Source organism: Diospyros lotus, chromosome 1 (assembly GCF_014633365.1).
Source record: "Diospyros lotus cultivar Yz01 chromosome 1, ASM1463336v1, whole genome shotgun sequence".
NCBI classification, from domain to species: Eukaryota; Viridiplantae; Streptophyta; class Magnoliopsida; order Ericales; family Ebenaceae; genus Diospyros; species Diospyros lotus.
In genome coordinates this window covers 32,047,262-32,069,934 of record NC_068338.1, presented here as the reverse complement: position 1 = coordinate 32,069,934, position 22,673 = coordinate 32,047,262, and the positions used below count along the sequence as shown (strand labels likewise).

Here is a 22,673-nt window from a genome sequence, read left to right as displayed (position 1 = left end):
GAATCATCAGCAAGAGTGCAAATCCTCCTTTTATATTCTACCAGACACAGCAGTGAAAGCTATTAGTAATACTTCTCCCCGGATTGTACACAACTTTTGTTTCTCTATTGATTTTAGGGGGTTTCGATGACACATTCATACACCAGCAACTTGGAATCATCAACATGTTCGTTGTGCCCCTTTCCACCCACCCAAACCACATACTACAAAGACAGCCGTCACATACTGGCCTGAAGACAACTACTAATAAACAACCATTCTACTCTGCGGTGAGGTAAATTTTCAACAATTTTCAACAAAAGATGACTCCGCAAGATCAATGGCGCGAGCAAGAGCTGCAGCTTTGTTCTCACACTCTCTGTACTCGTCAGCAGGATCACTGTCGGCCACGATCCCTGCCCCAGCTTGCAGATAAGCAACCCACTCGCGCCTGTGCTTTGCATACTTGTATGAGTACATTGTGTCATGCCGGATTCCAGTTGGGAATACAATTGTTCTCAATGCTAGGGCAATGTCCATATCACCAGAGAAGGATATGCCTCCAAACCCCCCACTATATGGACCTCGTCTTGTGACTTCTAGCTGATCAATCAATTCCATGGCTTTCACCTGTATCACAGTTAAGAATAACATATGAACATGAAGCATTTCATGAAGCCACAAATATAAAAATTACTTTACATGTATTTATATGTTTAAAACCAAAGTATAGTTAGTTTAGCAACTTCGTTCCTGTTAAAGAGAGCAAAAATGAAAAGTTGGTCATACATCCAAAGAAGGTAATGTGTTATGGCTATTTCTAATAATCCCTTCAGCAACTAGGGGAAAAGCACTTCATTCATGTTAGGCATTGCACTGAGGCAGATTTTGGGAGTGGTAATACCCAACTTACACCAATCCAATCAAAACTGAATTTGTCTTTTCGAGCTATCCAGGACCAAGCCTCCTGCTAATTGATAAAGATTCTGGAAAGCCCCAACTATAAGTGGGGATACTAGTAAGAATGAGATTAAAAATCGGATAAACTGGATGTATGAAATTTCCAGAACCCAATCTATTGTCAAAAACCTTCTCCAGATGAGAACCCTGATCTATATCCCACCACAAACTCAGACAAGCATCTTACTATGGGCAGGACGGTTCCTTCAGTGGTATACCTAATGTGCATCATGTTTGATAAGAAGAATGCCTCTTTTGAACTGTAAAATAAAAGCTGTACCATTTATGCAAAACTAAGTTTTACCTGCTCATGCATCATGTTTGACAGCAGCAAAATGCTTTTACATTATCCTGACACCCAACATTCCTTTGGGCACAAGGAAAAATGGGATGCGATCCTGAAAGCTCCTTATCTGGGGCAAGTAAAACATGGTCCAGAAACATGTCTGGACCACATATGGTGTTTCCATGAAGAAAGTTCGTGCACAAGCCAGTGACCTAAAGGGTTATAATTGTAGGCACCTAGAACAAATCACCTCAACTGACTTGACCTAGATAATCCTCTTGGGGAAAAAGTGGAAATCAATTAACTCAGTTAAAAATTCACCAGAACATGCAGATCAGAAAAGGCCTGTTTATCCAACATCCATGCATCTTGTGAATGGTATGGAACCCAAGGAACAGTGGTATTAGCATTTAAGTATGATTTGTGCAATGCTGAAGAAGCATGTAACTAAAAAAGGGTATAATCTGCCTCAGCCGTTAATTTTCCACATGCAAAGTGAGACAGCTTCAACCAAACAGCAGTGGCAATTGAAATGACAATAAAGTTCACCAATGATTCAAAGATAAAACCATTAAATTTTCAAGCACATGCATCATTTATTGGCAGAGAATGGAAGGTGAAGCAAAACCTTTGGAGCCCCACTAACTGTTCCTACAGGCAATGCAGCTCGCAGGGCATCCCAACTACTTAAAGCATCAAGCAACTCTCCAGTAACCTGCAATGGAATGTGAGTAAACTGTCACACAACAAACTTCTTGTACATTACAACAACCTAATGCCTTCTCCAACATGCCTTCTTTTTAACTATTATCCACGATAATGCCTGTGCATACCTGTATGCTGGGTGTCTTCTTTTATTATTATTATTATTATTATTATTATTATTATTATTATTTTGGTAGGATTCTGATGATGATGTATAAGCTATAAAAAAAGGTATGTCACTACGCAGGTGATCATTGTCACAAAAATGTCTCAGTTTCTTTTATTTTTGTCATACTTTGAAATTCTTAGCTGTGGTGTAGTTGATATGGTTTTCAAAAAATATGAGCGACACATTAAACACTTTTAGATATCCACATCAAAGAGACATCAAAGAGACAGAGATGAACAGTTACCGTGGAGCTGATATGCATAACATGAGAATAACGTTCGATGTTCATGAGCTTCTCAACCTTCACTGAACCAGGTTTTGAGACCTACAAGTACAGCATGTATAGGTAACAAAATAATGGCAACAAAAGACAAGCTTCAGCAAATGTAAGAATTTAAGAACCAAAACATGGCGTGGATCACCTGAATACGTGCATATAGCCACACCACAAAGGTAACATGATCAACTTACCTCTCATTACCATGTAATCATGGTAAAATGAAAACTAAACAGTTTAAACAAAATATAAAAGTTTCAGTAACAGGAAGATTTCAAACTTGTTCAAAGCCTCAGAGACAATTCTAGATTAGTCTTCCAGTGTATCTCATGGAGTTCTATCAAACTACCACTGGATATGTGACAAGATTGAGATTGTGGTTTTGAGGATAACATGTCCCTATATGGAGGATGGAAGGTTGGAGTTTGGACACCTGAAATGTTTAATCAAGCTCTTCATAGGAATGGTTATGGCATTTTCCTAGTGAATTGGATGAGTTTTAGGCTGGTGGTTGGTCTTCTTTGCCTATTTCTATGCCATGCAAGGTGGGGTCATGGAAAATCAAGAATGGGGACTTGCAAATTTGTCCATTTTAGGCATGACTGATGGTGAGGAGATTTCAGTTTTGAGGATTATATTTTCTTCAATGCATGTATTAAGAACAGAGAATAACAGAGAAAAAAAAAACCCTCGATATATGCTTTAATTATGAAATCAACTTGAGTTTAAATACATAATATGGACATGGACCAAAATAACCCCTGCTCTAACTAACCGTACAACCAACTCAAAACTAACACGACATAACATAGCAAACAGCAACATATAACAACTATAGGATTTAATAGCATGGACTTGTGGTCAACAAGAAAGATTTGGTGGCTAATTGTCTAAGACAAGACAGAAAACAAGTGTTTTGGGGCATTGTTTTTCAGAGGAATCTCAATGATTGGGGGACGGGCAAGCTTGTTACCTTACCTGAGCTAGTAGCTACTTATCTTCACCTTTCTTCTGGGCTGGTGAGGATTGTTTTAGTATGTGCATCTTGAGTTCCACTTTTTTCAGGACAAATATTGTAAACAAGTAGCTCAAAGGCAGTCATGTAGCCAATCATCCTTAAAGGAGCATGGGTGCCACATATCCCATCAAAGGTGGCTTATCTTTGTTTGGAAGGGCATCACTTAACTGGATCTCACTGTGGATACTCTCATTAGGAAACACATTTTTAGTGAATTGGTGCTACAAGTGCAAGAAAGATGCAAAATCTGATAGCCATCTTCTCATTCATTGTTCAATTGCTCTCCTGCATGATTCCATAATGTAAAGTTTCTTAGAGAGGGGATGGAGGCCTGGAGTTTCTTCCTTTTGTCTGTTATGTGGCAGATCTGATTCTTCTTTGTTGTTGGGGGGGGGGGAGCTACTAGAGAACACTAAAAGGGTTGGAGTCTCCAGTGGGGAAGCACAAAAATAATTTTTTTCCCCAATCATATTGTTGGTCTAAGAGAGGGATCAATCCATCCATTGATCATTTTTGGATTTTGTCCTTGATTTTCTCAACCCCAAAAGGCCAAGAGTAATTCTAATCAGGCTAAGACAACACAAATATCCTTGTTGAATCACACAAAAGATGGGTTGCATTCAAGGTATTTAGCAGCATGATGAACAGATTCTGGAGGTTTTCACTTGAGCATGGATACCTTATGCATGTGCTGCAGTTCTGACAGAAAAAGCAAAGTAACTGTTCCTCTAGCATCCACTAAAAACGAGTTCATCAGATCCCTTAGTTTAATAATAAAAAGATGACTAACAAACAAATGTTGTGACAGTTAAAGTGGGGATACTTGCTGAAAGTTACCCCCCCCCCCCCCCCCAAAAAAAAAAAAAAAAAAAAAAATCTAGCAGAGAGACAGATCATTCATTTAAGAATTCATTTGTGCAGAAATCTAGGAGAAAAATCCTACTCATAGGTTAAAACAACATTGGAACTATACCAAAATAATCTAGCAAATATGAGTATAAATACCTTTCCAACATCATTCCTTCCCAGGTCAACCAGCATAATGTGCTCCGCACATTGCTTTTCATCATTCAAAAGTTGCTTCTCCAATACATAATCTTCTTTAGCTGTTTTCCCTCTCCTAACAGTCCCGGCAAGGGGTCTATTAGTGACCTTTCCCTGTCAACAGGAGTACAAGCATAAATGACACTGCTAATCATAATGAACATTACATCATTTGAAAGGAAATTTTCATGAAAAACATTATTATTCTACAAAATGTTAGCAATCTTAGAAAGCAATAGAAAAGACTCACTGCTCAGCAATTATCAGATTATTACTACTTATTGCTCTATAATTGTTAGATTACCACACGAGTTACTTTACCTTCTTCACACGAGTAAGAATTTCAGGACTTGAAGAAACTAAAATACACCCTCTAGCCTGGCCAGCAGATTTGTCAATGGACAGTTAGAATCAATTGTAAAATGAACTCAAAAAACAAAAGTACAGGAAGAATATACGAACTTGTAAATAAGTCATAAATGGACTTGGATTGACAATTCTCAGTGCCCTGTAAACCTCAAATGGGTCAGCAAAAGTTCGCCGCTCAAATCGCTGACTTAATACAATCTGGAAAATATCCCCTGCCAGTATATGCTCTTTAGCTTTCAAAACCGCCTCCTGATATGCTTCCTTTGTCATTGTTGATTTCTTCAAAGATGGGCCAAAAAGGTTCGTAAACAATTTAATTGAACCTGCAGCTAGCCTTGGGCTGAAATTGACAATTCAATCAAAATATTGAAATAAGTAACAATCAACATGAGTTATGATATTGCTCATTCAGCATTTAATGTAGGTACTCACGTAACTACATCATGCACTCTAGAGAGTAGTGATTCCAACCGGTTCATCCCATCATTAAAGGCCTCCTCAACAGAAGAAAATTGATCTAATCGCACCCAGTGTATCACATATGCTTTCTGAGGTCAAATAAAATACTGAGTAAACAACAAAGGTCTATTTCTAAGACAAAACAACAAAATTTGAAGTCACAAAGCCACTAGTTGTCAATTTGCTATAAGACTGGAAGTAAAAAATAATTATTCAAAACATAAACAAGCTATACAGATATACATATACAACATGTTTATATATTGACAAATTACATGAAAGATATTTTCAGAAGAGTTAAAACAAAGATGTAGGAGTTCAAAATGTTCAGTAACAACATAATCATCAAAAATTGCATAAGCGTCTTAATATAAGATTATCATGGTTAGAAATAAAATAATAATTTCTTCATCCGAACAAAAAGAGCTTTAATGAAAGAGTTCCAGCCTAGAGCAAAAAACAATTAAAAAACCAAGGAGGTAACAACACTATAATATACATATCAAAATAAACAATAAATAAAGACGAGAAATACAGAAAAAATCTCTACAACCCAGCCAATCCTTGTTACAATGAGCAAAGGGACAACCTTCTCCACGTGATCAAACACAATCACATCATCATAAAGGCCTAAATGAAGATCAGGAAGGTTTCTGTCATCAGTAGGTGCACTTGAAAATGGAAGCTTCTTTTTTTCAACATAACGTACTGTGTCATAAGAGAAATAACCAACCCATCCACCTGATGAAAAAGAAAGTAAATTGCTAAATATGGTTTAACCACTTAATAGCGTATGTTGCACTGGCACATGTAAGAAAATCTCCATGTAAACTGACAACTTGAACAAGATAACATGAAATTCTCAATCCAGGAAATGAACACAACAAAGAAAGGCACATAAAGAAGATATAGAAACCAATAATTCCAACTGCAGCAATAAAAGATGCATGCCAATTGAAACATACTTACATCTAGATATCAGAACCACTGTGGGTCGTGTACAAATTCAACAATTCAATATTAATAATCTCAACACATCACCCTTACACCTACAGTACATCAAGGATGCTAAATGCTATTCATTATATCAGGAAAATGTTTAAAAAATTAAAAAATGTCTCCACCGTTTGTCAAAAGGCAAGGGAAAATAGGAAGGCTCAGCTCAAAAGGTGCAAAAATTTGATAAAACAATCAAAACAAGCCCACAAAGAGTTATACCAAAGAAAGAACAATCAGTTACTACATCCATATCCCAAGATCAAACAATAAGATCTCAATAAAAAAAAAAAAGAATACAACAACAATATTTCCAACCTTTATCCCACTATGTGGGGTCGGCTACATGAATTCTAGACTTCTATGTGGGTTACGCCCCAACAAATAATTTGTCTAGAATTCATATTTGGATCCGACTAGGTTTTATGCTGACTGTCGGCTACCTAACGCAACCCTTCTCCTTTATCCGGGCTTGGGACCGGCATTGGATGACATCCCCTGTCGGAGTAATGATGAAATGAAGTTTCAACACCATCTTCATATGGAGAAGTTTCATGAAATGGTCGTGAATGAAGATAATTGATATAGTTGTGTTACATCACTTAGTTGACATGGTGAAACCAACAAGTACAATCTAAAAAAAAAAAGAATAGGAAAAAAAAAAAAGAACATTTGAAACAAGTGTGATGACAATTCATCATTTTTAAAACAGTGAAAACAAAGAATTTCTTGTTCCTTTCGTATAAACATTATGATTGATTAAGTGCTCAGCATTTTTCCCGCTTACATGCACTTAAGGACTGAACATAAACCTGTTGATGGGCATTTTTCTTTCTTTCGATGGTGAACAAAAAGTTAAACTGTTTAAGCATCTTGGTATTTAATGCAAATGCCAGTGTATTCTGAAAGAACAACAGGCTCATAAATCGATTGCAAAACATGGTTTCTCTCATACATCATGGTTAATAACACAAGATCGCTGGGAAAAATAATCCTTCTCAAGCCTAATGCCTAAGTTGGACTTACCTTTTCTACCGCTTGAATAATAAAGTCTTCACAGAATCACAAATACAATGCCTTACCACAAAATGCTTCAGGGAGCTCATCAATACGTTGGGGCTTCCACTTTTCCATGATCCTCCGAGGAATAAGCATCGGATCCTCCACATACTCCTCTGTTCTCTTCCCTCCCCTGTGGTCCATAACCGTCACTCTATTCTCTTTTGCCACAATTTCCATAGTCGGCTGAGCTCCAATCACACTATAGCGCCCCTAACATAATCAATCCAACAGTCAACAAAGCTCAAACCAACATCAACGCAGTGGAATTGAAATGCTATTTAGTTGAATTAAACATTGCTCTATTCTTTCGTTCGCTTAGGAACAGCAAAAGTGCCTCCAAAATGAGTGCGGAACTGATCTCTGTCGACAATAATGAAATTTCATTTTCTCAGAAAAGCAAAGCAAACGAGAAGGGAGAAAAAATGAAACTCACAACGTTGGACACCTTCAAACCAGGCTCCACCGACTCGAACAAAAAACTAGGGGCGTCTCTTTGATCTTCCTTGACCAAGCATCGGTAAGCCAGCACGGGTGTCAAATGATCGGAGAATATACTCCGGTACAGCGGAATCAAATTCCCGTGATTCGCCGCCTCCTTGAACTTCGCCGAATGGTCGACTGCCTCCACAACACGGCATCAATTGCGCAACACACACACACACACACACAATCAATCAATCAACATTTATTAACCAAAAATGAACCAAGAGAATGAGATTCGCACCCTGTGGTGATGGAGAGGAGAGAGCAGAGCATCGGAGCGTACGGCAGCGCGAGGCCGAGGTCGGCGAGTGGAGGAGAGTGAGAAAGGCTGCGGCGGGACAGGAGGCGAGGGGGAGAATGAGGCGGGAAGGAACGGGACGGTGAGAGAGGGCTAGGGTTTCCATTTGAAGAGAAGCAGAAGCAGAGAGTCAAAGTCAGTGCAGCATTCAAGACCGAGAGAGGAACAAAGTGGAGGAGGAATGACGGCGAGGAGGATGTTCCGAGTGCCTGCCTGCCTGCCTGCCTGCCTCAACGTGCAATTTATGGGGAGAGAGAGAGAGAGAGAGAGAGAGAGAGAGAGAGATCTTGGCAGTGCCAGCCACCGACCGAGTTAAGGGTTTTACTACGATTTATGAATTTCATTTATTAGTATTGCATTCATTCAGCTTCAACTACAACTTCTCAAAACGAAATTGACATATTCGGGTTCCATTTTCTATGAATTCCAAATGAATTCATTCTATATAGAAGAAGGAATTCCTAATCCTACCTACATTTGGTATTCCATATAAAATATTAATTTTTTTATTTGTTCTTATTTTTTAAAATATCTTTAATGTAATAACTTATTTTAAAAAATATATATATGTATATGGAGTTAATTTGATTATAATAGTGTTTCAAATTTCATGGAATTAAATTTCTAAATTTGAAATAAATATTTATTTTCACTTCAAATAAATTTCACAAAAATTTATAAAATTCATTCATTCCAAATAGAGGGTGTTATTAATTAGAAAAAAAAAATATACTGAGATATTTTATATAGTTTTATTTTATAGAAATGCATTTTGTAATTGTAAGTTGTGAATTGATTGTTTTTAGTTTTAGTTAGATATTATTACAAAGTAGATTATTTTATATTCTGAATCTGCTTTTGTAAATTAAAATTTCAGATATCTTTATAAAGATATATTAAGGTGTTTATAATTAAAATAGCAATTGAGTCAGATATAAAAATAATAATAATTATTATTTTTAAATGCTAATTAATCTTATTCATATAAAAGTTAAATGATTAAATGATGATATGATCGTAAAATATTGTCAGAGATAATTAACTGACTAAATAATAAATGTATTGATTACATTTTATCTTTTTTTTCTAAATTATAATATATAAAAATTGGGGGATGACATTGACATTTCATTTTTTTTTTTTGTCTCAATTGCGTAATAAACGGACTTCTAAATGCGGTATTAATTTAGTTAACGATCCTTTGGGGGCCTTGGCTTGTCAATAATGTTATACACGCACATGGTTATAGAAGATGCATAAAGAAAGAAAGCAAAAAAGGAACAGGTGGAGATGATATGATTCATGCTCAGTTCAAATTGAAATTCTTCCACTGTAATGCTGCTTTCATTCATTTATTCACATTTAATGTCCCAAAACTATTTAACAACGTATATCACACTAATATTTTATAGTATTAATAGCAATATATATATATATGCCATAGTGTAGTATCATCATGCATGTAATATTCAGAATATTAACAAACAAACAGTAGATATTAATGTTTATTATGATAATCTATCTGATGCAAGCAACCAACCAATGAAATGGCCATCATAACTTGTGGTGGGTGGGCTTGCTTGCTTGCTTTTCCCTAAGAGGAGAGGAGAGCAGTCCTTGTCAGAAATTACAGACTTGATATGTGACAGTGAGCCTTACCTTTCCAAACATTTTTCACATGTCATGTAATGAATGTCATATGAGCCAACGTGATAGAATCTCTAACCAATCTCTTTATTTCGCTATTTATTATAATATAAATATTTTATTTTTATTTTATCTCAAAAACTGTATATGTTCTAACCATATTTTTTATTTCACTTTCTTATTTATTTATTTATTTTAATAAACTTTAATTATATTTATTTTACCTTATCTATAAATTTTACACATACACAAAATTAATAATTAAATATACAAATTAATAACTAAATATACAAAATAATCAAATACATACATAAACAAAAATAATTAAATATAAATATATACAAAATTAATAATCAAATATATAAATTAATAACCAAATACATAATATCAATCATCTAATATATTAATAAATAAAAAAAATATCAAAATCCCACAAACTTACTTTCTAAAAATTCGGTCTCTAAATTCTAGAAATTTCAATCCAAAATTCAAATGAAATCCACGAGAAAACCCACGAAACAATCATCGATCATGAAGAAACCCACATCGTCATTGTTGCTACTGGTTCTGCTCGTCCTCGTTATCGTCACCACTGTTGTTGCTAGTTCTTCTCTAATCGATTCAGTTTATCCCATGTTTGGCCGCCACCGAATCTGGTGGTCGTCGATAGCTATTGGGCGAGCGAGAGAAATAATTGAGAAATTTTCACTCTCAAACTTTGTTGGGCAATTTGAAATTCAACAAATATTCGACTAGTGACAAGACATATAAAAAGCAGCGTTTGAATGGATTTTTTTGAAAATGACTCTTTAAATTTTGACTTTACGAGCAATTTTTGTTCATGTTGGAGATGTTCTGACTTATGGGAAGGAGAGATCAAATCATTATCCCTTGCCTTGCCAGCCATTGAAAAGAAGACCAGCAAAGCAATGCACAGGCCCTTCCACAATATTTTTAATATTTAAATTTAAGATATTGCCAAAATAAAGACCCAATTTAATAAAAGAGAAGTACAATAATGAATAAAATGGGCATACAATATATAATATAAAATCAAGAAAAGAGTTAAAAAGTATAACCTGAATGAATACAATAATATAAGAGTAATACTATTTGACCTATCTCACTATCGAGACGACACAAAAAAACTTCGACTGCTTAGTCGCACAAGTAAAAAATAATGAGTTTGACAATCAAAAGAGGAAGAAGGGAAGCGTGTGCACAAGAAAATGAGAGAGAGAGGGGGGGGAGGGTTGGTCGACGTAGGAAAAAGTGAGAAAGAGAGGGAAAGAAAGTTAAAACCCTCTACTTTTGGACTATTATTTTCATCACAATATTTTAGTATTAATATATTACGATATATTGTAGATGGCTTTGATGGTGGGTGTGCGGTGACCAAATATCATTACTCCTAATATAGTAGACTTCAAATGAAAGGGGGTGGAAATACCAATGCCCCAACTGCTCAGAATTTTTCAGTGCACCAATATAAAAACACCATTAGAGATGGCTGGCTATGAGGTAGAGTGAGGTAGTGATGGGTTTAATCCTCTCTTTTGCGTCACCCTATTCTAATCTTTATGGCACATAATTTTTTTATAAACTTCACTTTAATTCCACTCATATGTAAATTATACTAACTAAAATAATAAAACTACAATATTTGTAATAAATAGTGTCTATGCTACAATAAATAAATAAAACCACAATAATCTCTCTATAGTTATTTTTAAATTATAAGTGATCTTTGTATAAATAACTTAAGTTTAAATGCAATTTATTTTACTTTTAAATAAAAACTCATAATATATTATAAGTAATCTTAAGCACAAGTCAGTCAAGATAAGAAAATGTTTTAAAAAAAACTTGAGTGAAACTTGAATGACAGAAATGTCAAAAAATAAAAGAAAAATTTTTATGACAACCTAATTCCATACTAGTAATCTCTTAGGATGCATTTGATAGGATTGAAAAATGAGGATGAAATTCATTTTTCATCCAAATTCTAAAAATTTTTATCAAACAAATTTTATTTTTCATAAAATTCGAATTCCATTTTAGTTCAATTTTTTTTTTTTCCTTAAAATCAAGAAATTGAAATTCCTAGGGATGGGTGAGAATTGAAATTCCATAGAATTAGAATTACACCCCACTTTTCAACCTCCAATCAAATGCACTCTTAAATGTTAGAAGTTTAAGGTTTAATAAGGCCTCTTAATAATAGTAGCCTCCCAATGTTGGTTATGCTATTTGAAAAAAATAAAATAAAATATACGCCATTGACTCATTAAAATGTTCCAGACAACATTAACCATTAACCTGCTGGCATATCGTGCATGGAAGATGCCGAATCCAACCTGAAACAAATTAATAGAATTTTCAAAAAGAAGAAAGTTTTAGGAATAAATGAATTGCATTTGTGCCACGGCATATATATATATTATATCCCTACAAATCTTTTCAGTTATGCTTATTATATATTTTGTTCTAAATAATATTAACAAACATGATCCTAAAAGACCGCAACAGCAGAGCTCCTTCTAGTTCTCTTCTCGCGCGCAACCAGCATATTCATCATGCCTCCAAGTCTGCAGTCTGCAATTATCCCAGGATAGATGAAGAAGGGATCTCAATAAAAAGGTAATTAATAAATCCTACGTAATACCTTACCTGTGCATTAACTGGAACACAACAGACAAGAATAATAAGCCATTGCCTAGCAGCATCTTTCTTATCAGAGTGATATTATTTATTTTAGGCAATTTCGAAAGACGCGGATTCCCTGCAAATTAATTATTATATTCATGAAAATAATTTAGCAAAGCCAAAATTGAGAATTGTCGTGACCATTTCAGCAGATTTCAAAACAAGACTGATGCAAAGCTTTTCAATTTACCTGCAATGCAAACGCAATATCTGCTTCATCTACGTTTAGCGTCACTCTTCTTAGTTTATCTTCTCGAGATTGACCAAGTTTGAGAAGACCCTGCACTTGCAGTTAAATGTATCTCTTTAGCTTACCCATCTCATTTTTACCTATAAGAGGGGTACCAGAACAGCTACAGCATCTCATTTTCAACTAAGCTAATTCCACACATGTAGGAAACACATTTAATCATTATAACATATAATATGTTAACCTAACCTGGTCACCTAATACCCTGCACATGCTTGAAAGTTCCAGAGTCCCCACTGGTGGGATCAACGTTGATTTGCAGAGATCTAAGTAAGATCTGCCGAGCTGCAGCCACATACAAATCACTATATTAGAGAGATTACAAATCAATCACGTTATTACGGCATAAAGTCTTCCATACTGCATACTGGTCGATTGTATACCTCGCCCAAAGTCGTATCCTTCTTTCCCTTGCGGAAAAGCTTCACTGCAGAACAAAGTATAATCTGCAATACAGATAAAATTCAAAATCATCGCATAAAATAATACCGGCAACATCAGAAGAACAAGCAAAGAAAAACATCAGAACCAATGGGATCAACCACATGGTAGAACAATTTGGAAATAAAGCGGAAGAAGAAGTTAAGAGTCTCAAGGACAGACAATTAGGGCTCATTTAAGTGGATGGCTGCACATTCAATTGAAAGAGGCCACTAGTTATTAGGCTTTTTCACGTGATATCAGGGGTTCCGGGGTAAAAATAAATGCCCACTCTAAAGATAAAACCAAGACTAGTATATAACTTAGACAAAAATTAGAAGATATAATAGTTATGCAATTTAGTTCAACTTAGGGAAATAAATTGTTCTATTAACAGTGAAGAAAATTACAAATGAGACACCACGGTAGAAATACCCTCAATGGCCTGATCATACTTTTAGGCCTTCAACAAAATATATAATGTTATAGAGCTGGGCTGTAGGATAACCCAATGGGCTGTGAGTTTGGCACGAGATTCAAGTATTTAATAGGTATAAACATATTTATATTTTCAGGTACCGTTGATTAATTTTGTGTACTCAGCATAAAAATATATATTTTTGAGAAAAAAAAAAGATTTATATCAGATTTAGATCCCAGTTTTAAATTAACCTACCAAAATCTCTAAAATATTATAAAAACACATTATTAAAAAACCAAAACAGTAACCTAAGTAGCTAGAGAAAACTAGAATTGTAACAAATAGCAAATCTCTTACTAAGAGGCCCAATGACAATCCATGAAGATAGTCCTTGCACCCCACTGTGTATCCCTCAAGGTTTTGAGCCATCTGATGGAAAGCAAATACTTCTCAACTTCAGATCTAGATGTCCAATATTTTAATAGTAGTTTTTAGATATTTTAATTATAAATGTTTTAATACATGAAGAAAAATCTTTTGAAATTCTTAATTTATAAGTATCTTTGGGAATGTCTTATTAATTGATAAATGCCTTTGAAGTTCTTAACATATGATTTTTATAGCTAAAGTATGCTTTTTGGGTGGCCAAATTAATAGTTTTCCAACTCATTAATTAAAACTACTTAAAATTATTTTCCAACACCAACAAAAATAATTTACTTAAAAAAAATTCTAGTTAAGCTTAAAATTTTATAAGATTACGTTTGGATTGAGAGTTTTCCATCATTCCAAAATTTTCTATATATTAAGTCCAAATTTAAAGTAGATTTGGACTTGAATTCAAACATTTCCAATAATACATTCAAATAATAAATTTCAAATTTCAAATTCTAAATGACAAATGAAATGAGTAAATGACACTGTCGAAACACAATTTAATTTTTTTTCTGGGTGAACAATGCCTAAGGAATTTAAGATTAGGCAATAACCTTACCTTTGAAAAGAATATTAAAAAATATTAATTGCTAAAAAATAAAAATATAAAAAAAGTACTCATTATCTGTTAAATTTTAAGTATGTCAATTTTAGTTTTAGCATGAACCTTATCTATGAAACGAAACTAAATGGATCCTTTAGCAATTACCAATTCCTCCATTTAGAAAGTTCCAGTTGCAGTTTCAATTTATCCATTTGCTGGGATGTGCAGTAAGAGAAATTGCTTTGAACATAAGGACTCAACCTGCCACTGACAAGTGAGACTTGAATGCTTTGCATCCAGAGGAGGACGGTAATTTAGCCATTACATTCTTTTAGCCATTATTAACAACACAGCAAATTATGTTTAAAGATCTTCACCCAAAAACTAAATAAATAAATACGTCACTTCTAAACTGTAGACCTAAAATAAACGAAACTGTGTACAAAAAGTCAAGAGCAATCTGTGTAGCAATTTGTTACAATATGCAAAATAAATCCATTTACCTCATTTTATAGCTAATTGTCATTTATTCAAATAAACTTACCTGTTGATGTTGCGGAAGAGATTGTATGGTTTCCACTACTTGTGACCTGTAAGTCTTTGATAAAGCAACAGCCATATGGTCAACCCTCACCTATAAAATTTCCAAAACTGATAGGCATAAGCAAAGATGACTTCAGTGTACAGAAGACACGCAACAAAAAGGAAATAATGAGATTGTATTAGTCTCTAGAAAGGTAAATTTCATATACTCTAAATTATATCAATTATCTTTATATTTTTAAAAATAACACACAATAACCCGCTCTAAAAATTGATTAATTTACCTTTTATTTAAATTAATTCCTCGCTCTCGCTCCTCTTTCTTTCTCCTCTCGTTCTCTATTAGTCCGATTGAAAACTATCTGGGTTTTCGATCAGAACCAGATGGTATGGAATAATCAATGGAATTCCATTCCATCTGGTTCTGATCGAAAACCCAAACGAAAACTTTATGCCAGTGGCGAGGTTACAAAAGAGGGGATAACGGCGAGACGAGAACTGAGTCACAGAGGACAATAGAGAGATGAGGGTTGAGTAACGGATGACAGCGGCAGTTTGCAAAACGGCAATTCTCGAAATAGTGATCAGAAAGACAAATCTTTCCTCCTCTCTCATCTCGAACCCAACACAATGGATTCATCAAAACCCACTTTGGTGTTCCAACTATGAAACCCACTGGTTGGTTTGCCGGTGGGTTTCGTCGGAGACCTCCGTGTAAATTTTTATTTTTTTTATTTTAAAATTAAAAAAATAGAGAAAGAGGGCATTTTAAAAATTAAAAAAAATTAACCTGTTATTAGAAGGAAAAAACACAAAAGCGACCAATACAAGTAGTTTGTAAAATTTACTCAATCTAGAATTACTTAAATTCCAAAGACGGAAATAAACAGACCTCTACAAAGCCAATAAAATAATTGAGAAATAACTGATGAGTAGATTATGGAAAGAGTATCATTAGCAACTTGAAGAGAATGCCAGAATAGAAAACTTTCCAGGCCAAAAAGTCAATCTGGATTTATAATTAATTTGATGCTCTCACAACTGACATGAGCAAGTTTCTATTCAAGCAAAAATATTCATGACTGATTATAGACTATTAATAAGAATATTGGTCAATGGTACAAGTTCAAAAAATTATCAAATGTGATGGGTAATACGTTTTTAAAATATTATAACAGGTTAAATCTAGAATTTCATCATCCTCTTGCTGCAGAAAACTTCCATTTAACCGACTCTTAACTGCCTTGCATGAATAAAACTTGCATTTGCATTGTATCCCAATTCTAAATTAAACATGTGAACTGCTTAAAACAATTTCTGACTATGGTTGAATGTAACTCAGCTAGGCATAAAACAAGTAAACAAGTGCTTACAATATCAATTTCCTGCTTCGTTAGTTCATGCGCAGCAGTTCCCTGTTCAGTAGAGTACCCAATCTCTGCTGATGACCAATCCAAACTGGACATAGATTCTCTCAGCTCTGCTTCTAGCATCTCAATTGCACTTCTGAAACAAACAAGGGAAAGTAAATTATCGGTAAACCCTGTTGAAAGTGATATATCAATTTGATTGATACATTGTTGTCAAGGGCAGGTAAACATTGGTAGGATTTGCAATATATTCCTTTTATTGATATCTTGTCCCTGTGATTGACAACGGATACTGGTCACTGCAATTCAGAAGATTCTCACACTTCTGTTGGAAGCTTACTTTCTTATTTTCGCCTGTAATTAAGATGCCAGTGAAGCATGGCCAACTCAATGTTACTAGGTTCAAAATTCATTATGATATGCCACATGGGGTATTAAGATATGGTGCAATTCCTTTTTCTGTTGGTACACTGTATGGGTGTCCGATCCCATTTAGTGAGATTTAAGATTTGTGATTGTTGCTGTTACTGTCACTGTAGATGGTAGGGGTATATGCATAGTTGTAGCATTATTCAGAATCAATGTCCATATGGAGGCCAATAACTTGCATATATACATGTACTACTTAAAACAATTCCAGTGTAATTTGAGTAAAAAGATTGATCAATTCTTTGATTTTATCCTCACTTCAATTTTGGATTCCAAACATAGCAAAATAGTTAATATGAAGATATGATATGAAAATTAGCCAAAACATCTACTACAAAATTTGTGAAGGCTTGCATTGCATGGTGTAATTTTAACGTTTGTCATTATTTGAGTCCAAAATTCCTGTGCACTTCAACTATTTGGACGCCATCTTAATTAACAATGGTTTGACTTAAATGTCATAACTATTGCGCTATATGGACAAACCTGCAAATGAACAGAGCTTTCCTCATATCTCCTGATGCAGCTGCCACTTTCTGTCATGTTTCAAAAGAATATCAGTGCTCTGCCCATGAGGATTCATCTTCGATGTTATGATAACTAATTGTATTAATATTACAGATTTGGGTCTACAATCAAAAGTATTTCCAAAGTGTCAAATAAAGAGAAGAAAGCATGATTTATCACAGCAGAAAATCAATAATGATGACTCACTCTGGCACAGAGTTCCAAGGCTTGAGGTTGAAAGACAATGTACGGCAGTGCCTGCCAGAGGGAAGGAAAATTTGCTCTTGAGCCAATGAAAAATAAATAGGCAAGTATTCTCTTACAGAATTAAGGATGTAAATAACTTAATTTCTTTATTTCCACTATTTTAAAGTAACTGTTAAAAATTCTACTGTCTATATAATGTAATTTATTTTTCATGTTTTGTCATAAAGCAATGAAAAGTAAAAATAATAGTTTTGGAATCTGGGTAAAAATAAAATACAGAACCATGAATCTGAAACACCTCTGCTATTGGCATCTTCTAAAAGTTATGATTTCCAATAACCCCAAGCCTTATCAAACATGTCAAATCAAAATTTACAGTGCCTATATACATTCAGATGTGACATTCACATGGTGATTACTGCCACAGCCAAAGTAATTTGCTTTTTCTCAAAGAGGAAAACTGCAGCAATTGACCTTTAAGGAGTCAAGTCTGAAATAATAAGCCATTGATGAACAAACAAAAAGCAAAGTTATTTATTTTAGGGAAAAGGTGGAGAGCTCAAGAATTACCATTAACCTCTGCTGAATAATCATGAAGATCTGTTCCTTGGAGTAGGCCCGGAAAGTTACAACAGTAGGCAAGCCTAGCACAAGAAAGGTGTAGAACAAAATAGTGAGTATCGTGACCAACCAACATAGCAGCAATACCTTTAGATCACTTTTCATGGAATGAGTTGTCAGGGAATGAAATTTGGGTGAAATAGACACCTAGCACCAGGCACTACAGGTGGGTTAAGTGTTGCCTAGTTACTAAATAGGGATGAAGAAACAAGAAACAGAATGTGAGATGCCAAACTAAAAGGAAGATGTCGACACTTGCAGGTGTCTAACATAGATGAGTATTTATATCACTGGATAACATCAAAATGATACTGGGTAAAGTAAACTGATTAAACCAAGTAATCAACTTACAGTTTAATGACTGCAGTCTAGGAAGAAATCTATCAGCTAGGTCAATAGCATTAGCTATTCCTGTAAAACCAAAGCCAGAATGAGAATTCCCTAGCAAGAGGTAGCTAACAGTGACTACTCCGGAATCTAAACTAGGCAAAAATATTCATGCTAAAATGTTACTTATCGTCTTTACCTACCTATCAATATACATTTAGAGAAGGGGAGAGTTGTAATCATAAACAGATCGTGAAGTACAGCCTTGTCCTTGGTAATTAAATAATCCAACTCATCAGCAATAACCAGCCTGTAAATGAAGAGAGCTCAAGCTTAGTGCAATCATGCTTTGTGGTAACACTGGATCTTTTAAAACAGTAATAATATAACTTGTAACTTGAGAGATATCTTTCTCTTTTCATATTGAATCAACATTAGGTGTACTGGCAACTTTAAGAGACTAATTTCCCCTCTAGCCATAATGGAACCCATGACTGCAGGTGGGTGAGTGGAATGCTTCTTACGTCATCTTCATGTTAATTTGTTGTTGCTTTCGAGAGTACAAGCCCTGAAGACACTGTAAAGGTGAGGGTGAACTGTTGCTCTTCCTTCGTGGTTGGCTTTCGTGAAGTATCTGCTAAAGCTTTAGAACTTCAGCAAATGGCAATTTGTGGTTTTAAGAAATTAAAAGAAATAGCATGGTTGGTTTCACTACCTTACTGAAAATCTCTGAAGTGTCCGTTAGGGAAGTGCAGTTTATGGCTAACACATCTGGTGTCTGAATACCTGCCTGACAGCAATAATTAATATAACAGTCAAGAAAGTAGCATATTGCCAATAAAAGGAAATGTACAAGTGTGTTTACATTTTCCTAGCTCCTTCCCAATTACCAGTATTTGAATCATTGCTTGCAGGTACAAGTCATTAAAGATGGATCATCAAACCTACTACTACAATGCTTACTAATTACCCAATCGAAATGCCCTTGTGCTACAAAGGGCTGAAGAAATACAAATCTAGTTCTTGAAACGGGATGGTGATTTTCTCAACTGTAAAATAATGCATGAGAATAAAATAGAGGTTACGTCAACTAGTAAGTACCCATGGGAAGAAAATAAAAGAACAATTGACATAAAATATTAAAATGTTTTTTGAATTTCTAATTTACAATTGACAGGCACGTAGTTCTTCAAATATATTATCAGACCATATGAGAGAATTTGGTTGAGGAATAAAAACAAACATGTCAGTAATATTAACCATTTGAACTCCCCTGCCCCTAATTTACACAATTGTAGGCAGTTTTTATGCACGAATAGAACTGAAACCCAATAGTGGCGAAAAACAAAACCATTTGGTTCCTGGAAATACACGTGTGGAATGATGCAATGGTGGCACTTTGTCCTATTTTATTTGACTGGCCCGGTCAATGAACAAATCCCAAATTTAGAAAGATCAATCAAGCTCAACCAGCTTTACCTCCTTTGCCCAATCAAGCAGAGACTGGTTTACTCTTTCCATGGACAGCGATTTTCCAGTCCCTGGGCATCCACATACATACAAACTCCCAGCCTTCTCCTGTTCTATGCATTGCTTGCAGAACTCGAAAATCCTTCTCCGCTCGTCTTCCCGGCAAACGACCATAGAAGGCACGCTTGACACGTGCAATGCCTCCTTCGCCGCACTTAGATGCTCCATATCTATAATATATATATACACTCATGTTAAAATCAAATTGTGACGGATCAATTCGGAATTAAATGTAACAAATCAAGTTGAACTTGCCCCTCGGATTCCATTTTGGCTTGGCAACAAAATTATCGGGCAGCTTTTTCACCAACAATTCGCTAGGTTTTGCAAGCTTGTCCCCAGATTCTTTCTCAATGCCCTACACAACCCCATGGATCAGGCGAAATCCATGACCATAAACGTGCTACAAACACAAAGAATGAAATCACTAGAAGAATAACGAAACCAGAGAAGAGAGCAAACATTTGCAGGGCCGCTGGGATTTCCATTGATACACAGGCGGGGAGATTTCCTCTTCGGAGGCGGAGTTGAAGTGATCGGGCCGTCTTCTGCTGTCGAATTGGATCCCGGGCTCCGTTTCCGAGTAGTCAAGTCACCGGTAGAGCGGATCCCGCCAGATCGTCCGACGGCGGTGGGGATCACAGGCGATCCTTTTGCGGGAATGCTCGGCATGCCGTCCGAGATAACGGCGAGGTTAAAGCGGTGCAGGTGCTCGGGAGAATACAGCTGTGATCTATGGCCATGTGTAGCGTATATGAGTTGTTTTTAGCGGGAAAATGCAACCGCATCAAGTGATTTTCCCGCCAGATGCGGCTGCGTATTCAAAACTACGAATGGGCCCCTACCAAGCCAACTAGATATTATTGGATTGAACCCCTAATCTACCGTTTCAGTTGTTGGCCCACAAACAAGCTGCAGCCCGAATGAAAAATTCCAAAATTGCCCTTCTTGGGCTGCTGTTATGTGTGAGGATCACATGAGAATTTGACCGAGAACGTTGACAAGTGACACCTAAAGAGCAAGTGGATTTGCTGTTCTTCTTCTCATGAAAATCAAAGAGAATTCCTCTTGGAGGAACAAAATAATTAATGTAATTATAATGATATAAATTATCAAATATGATATTATTATTCAATGACATGTTATTATTTATGTAATTTCTGAATACCCAAATAATTGGTAAAAACGTGACAATATATTATTAAACTATAAATTATATTAATTAAAATTAATATGTTGCACGATACAGGCCCCACACTCCCTCGGCTGCCTGCGTCGCCCCACCACCCCAACCCCTTGCGTCACTCCACCCCGTGCAACAACCCCCCCCCGCCCCGCCCCGCCCCGCTTGGGGCTCACGTCAGACAACACTATCAGCCCTGTATATTAATACGATAACACAATAATAATATTATGATTATATGGAATATTTTCTGGTGAAATGAGAATAGGAGTTGGGTTGTCAATTCTGATGCATAGCTTTCTAAATTTTGAGTGGACGTAGACTATTGGGCTCTGGAAAATCGAGCAATTGATCTGACCAGTAAGTAATTTGTATGGACACAGATGGCCCAAGCCGTTTGAAACTTGGGCTGTGGACAGTGGAATCACCCTCCCAATCTCCATCGCCTTTGGCCCATGAAAGTGACCGCTTCCATGTTTGGTAGATATTTATAATTTTTTAAAAATAAAACTATCAATTGTCAAATGTTTCGTGCTGCGGGGGAGAGGAAGCGAGAGAAGATTGGCGTGGCGTCGGCGTCTGGACGTAGCTGTCTGGTTTAGGAGCACATGTGGCGTTGTGTTCCGACGGATCCCTGTGTCCGCTAATGCCGACATTCGAGCCCGAACGAACAACAACACCGCCCTCCCTTCAAATATCGCTTCGATTAGGATAATATCAATTACAATGGAATAGTCTTCGTGTTTGGTTCCAATCAGAGGATCAAGAATTCTAGATTAAAGGAAGTGAAATTTCCATTGAACTTTTGGTCAAAATGTTGAGAGGGGGCTATTTTTTCGTTTTTAATTTTTAATTTTATATTTTAAGTGTTTATTTTAAAATTACTGAAAACGAGTTCTTTTTATTTATAACGTTTTTCATGTTTTGAAAATTTTGAATGTCTTTGTGATGAAAATAGGTAAAATGATTTTTTATTATTTTGAGTTTTATATATATATATTATTTTAAGAATATAAAAATAAATATGTTTTTACTGTTTAAAAAAATTAAAAACGATGTAAAAATAGCAAAAGAGAACAAAACCTTACTATTCCACAGATTGGAACAATATATAAAAGAAAATTCTATACAAAATGTTATGTTATCAGATTGGTTAAACATCTAACAAAGATGAATGATGAGGGTGGAATGGCTGATAATTACCTCTTTTTTTTTTTTATGTTTACTCATGTTTCTTTTATATACTTTTCAAATATGAGATTATTCTAACAGTCTTTCTAGCTCAATTATATATCTTAATAAGTTAGGTCTATTTATAAAAAAGAAGAGAGCGAGATCTCCATCTCTTAATAATTTTTTTGACATGTATCAATTATTATACTTAAAACTAACACAATAATAATATAATAAGAGTATAATAAATGACGT

General features: G+C 35.3%; 2 protein-coding genes across 4 annotated transcripts; both read right to left on the bottom strand.

The window, feature by feature from the left end:
- Positions 1–4: 4 nt before the first annotated feature.
- Positions 5–8,387, bottom strand: LOC127808683 (anthranilate synthase alpha subunit 2, chloroplastic). Its single transcript, XM_052347255.1, has 11 exons — positions 8,049–8,387; positions 7,758–7,942; positions 7,345–7,534; positions 5,856–6,007; positions 5,240–5,355; positions 4,901–5,147; positions 4,760–4,816; positions 4,400–4,552; positions 2,344–2,424; positions 1,854–1,940; positions 5–609 (listed from the first exon to the last, which is right to left on the bottom strand). The coding sequence occupies exons 1-11, from the start codon at positions 8,209–8,211 to the stop codon at positions 283–285; spliced, it is 1,758 nt and encodes a 585-aa protein (XP_052203215.1). The 5' UTR covers positions 8,212–8,387; the 3' UTR covers positions 5–282.
- A 3,691-nt stretch (positions 8,388–12,078) lies between these two features.
- LOC127797860 (cell division control protein 6 homolog B) lies at positions 12,079–20,821 on the bottom strand. Of its 3 annotated transcripts, none has more exons than XM_052331036.1 (18): positions 20,525–20,821; positions 20,318–20,420; positions 20,012–20,232; positions 19,248–19,322; positions 19,057–19,166; positions 18,736–18,842; positions 18,557–18,616; positions 18,155–18,228; positions 17,585–17,635; positions 17,357–17,406; positions 16,445–16,574; positions 15,073–15,162; positions 13,907–13,978; positions 13,092–13,154; positions 12,898–12,993; positions 12,649–12,738; positions 12,423–12,534; positions 12,079–12,347 (listed from the first exon to the last, which is right to left on the bottom strand). In XM_052331036.1, exons 1-17 carry the CDS (start codon positions 20,732–20,734, stop codon positions 12,502–12,504), a joined length of 1,635 nt encoding a protein of 544 aa, XP_052186996.1. In that variant the 5' UTR covers positions 20,735–20,821; the 3' UTR covers positions 12,079–12,347; positions 12,423–12,501. The 3 variants fall into 3 exon arrangements, with proteins under 3 accessions (XP_052186996.1, XP_052186986.1, XP_052187004.1); XM_052331026.1 differs by having other exon boundaries at positions 12,080–12,347; positions 16,445–16,577; positions 20,525–20,819; XM_052331044.1 differs by lacking the exon at positions 13,907–13,978 and having other exon boundaries at positions 12,082–12,347; positions 16,445–16,577; positions 20,525–20,817.
- Positions 20,822–22,673: the final 1,852 nt, after the last annotated feature.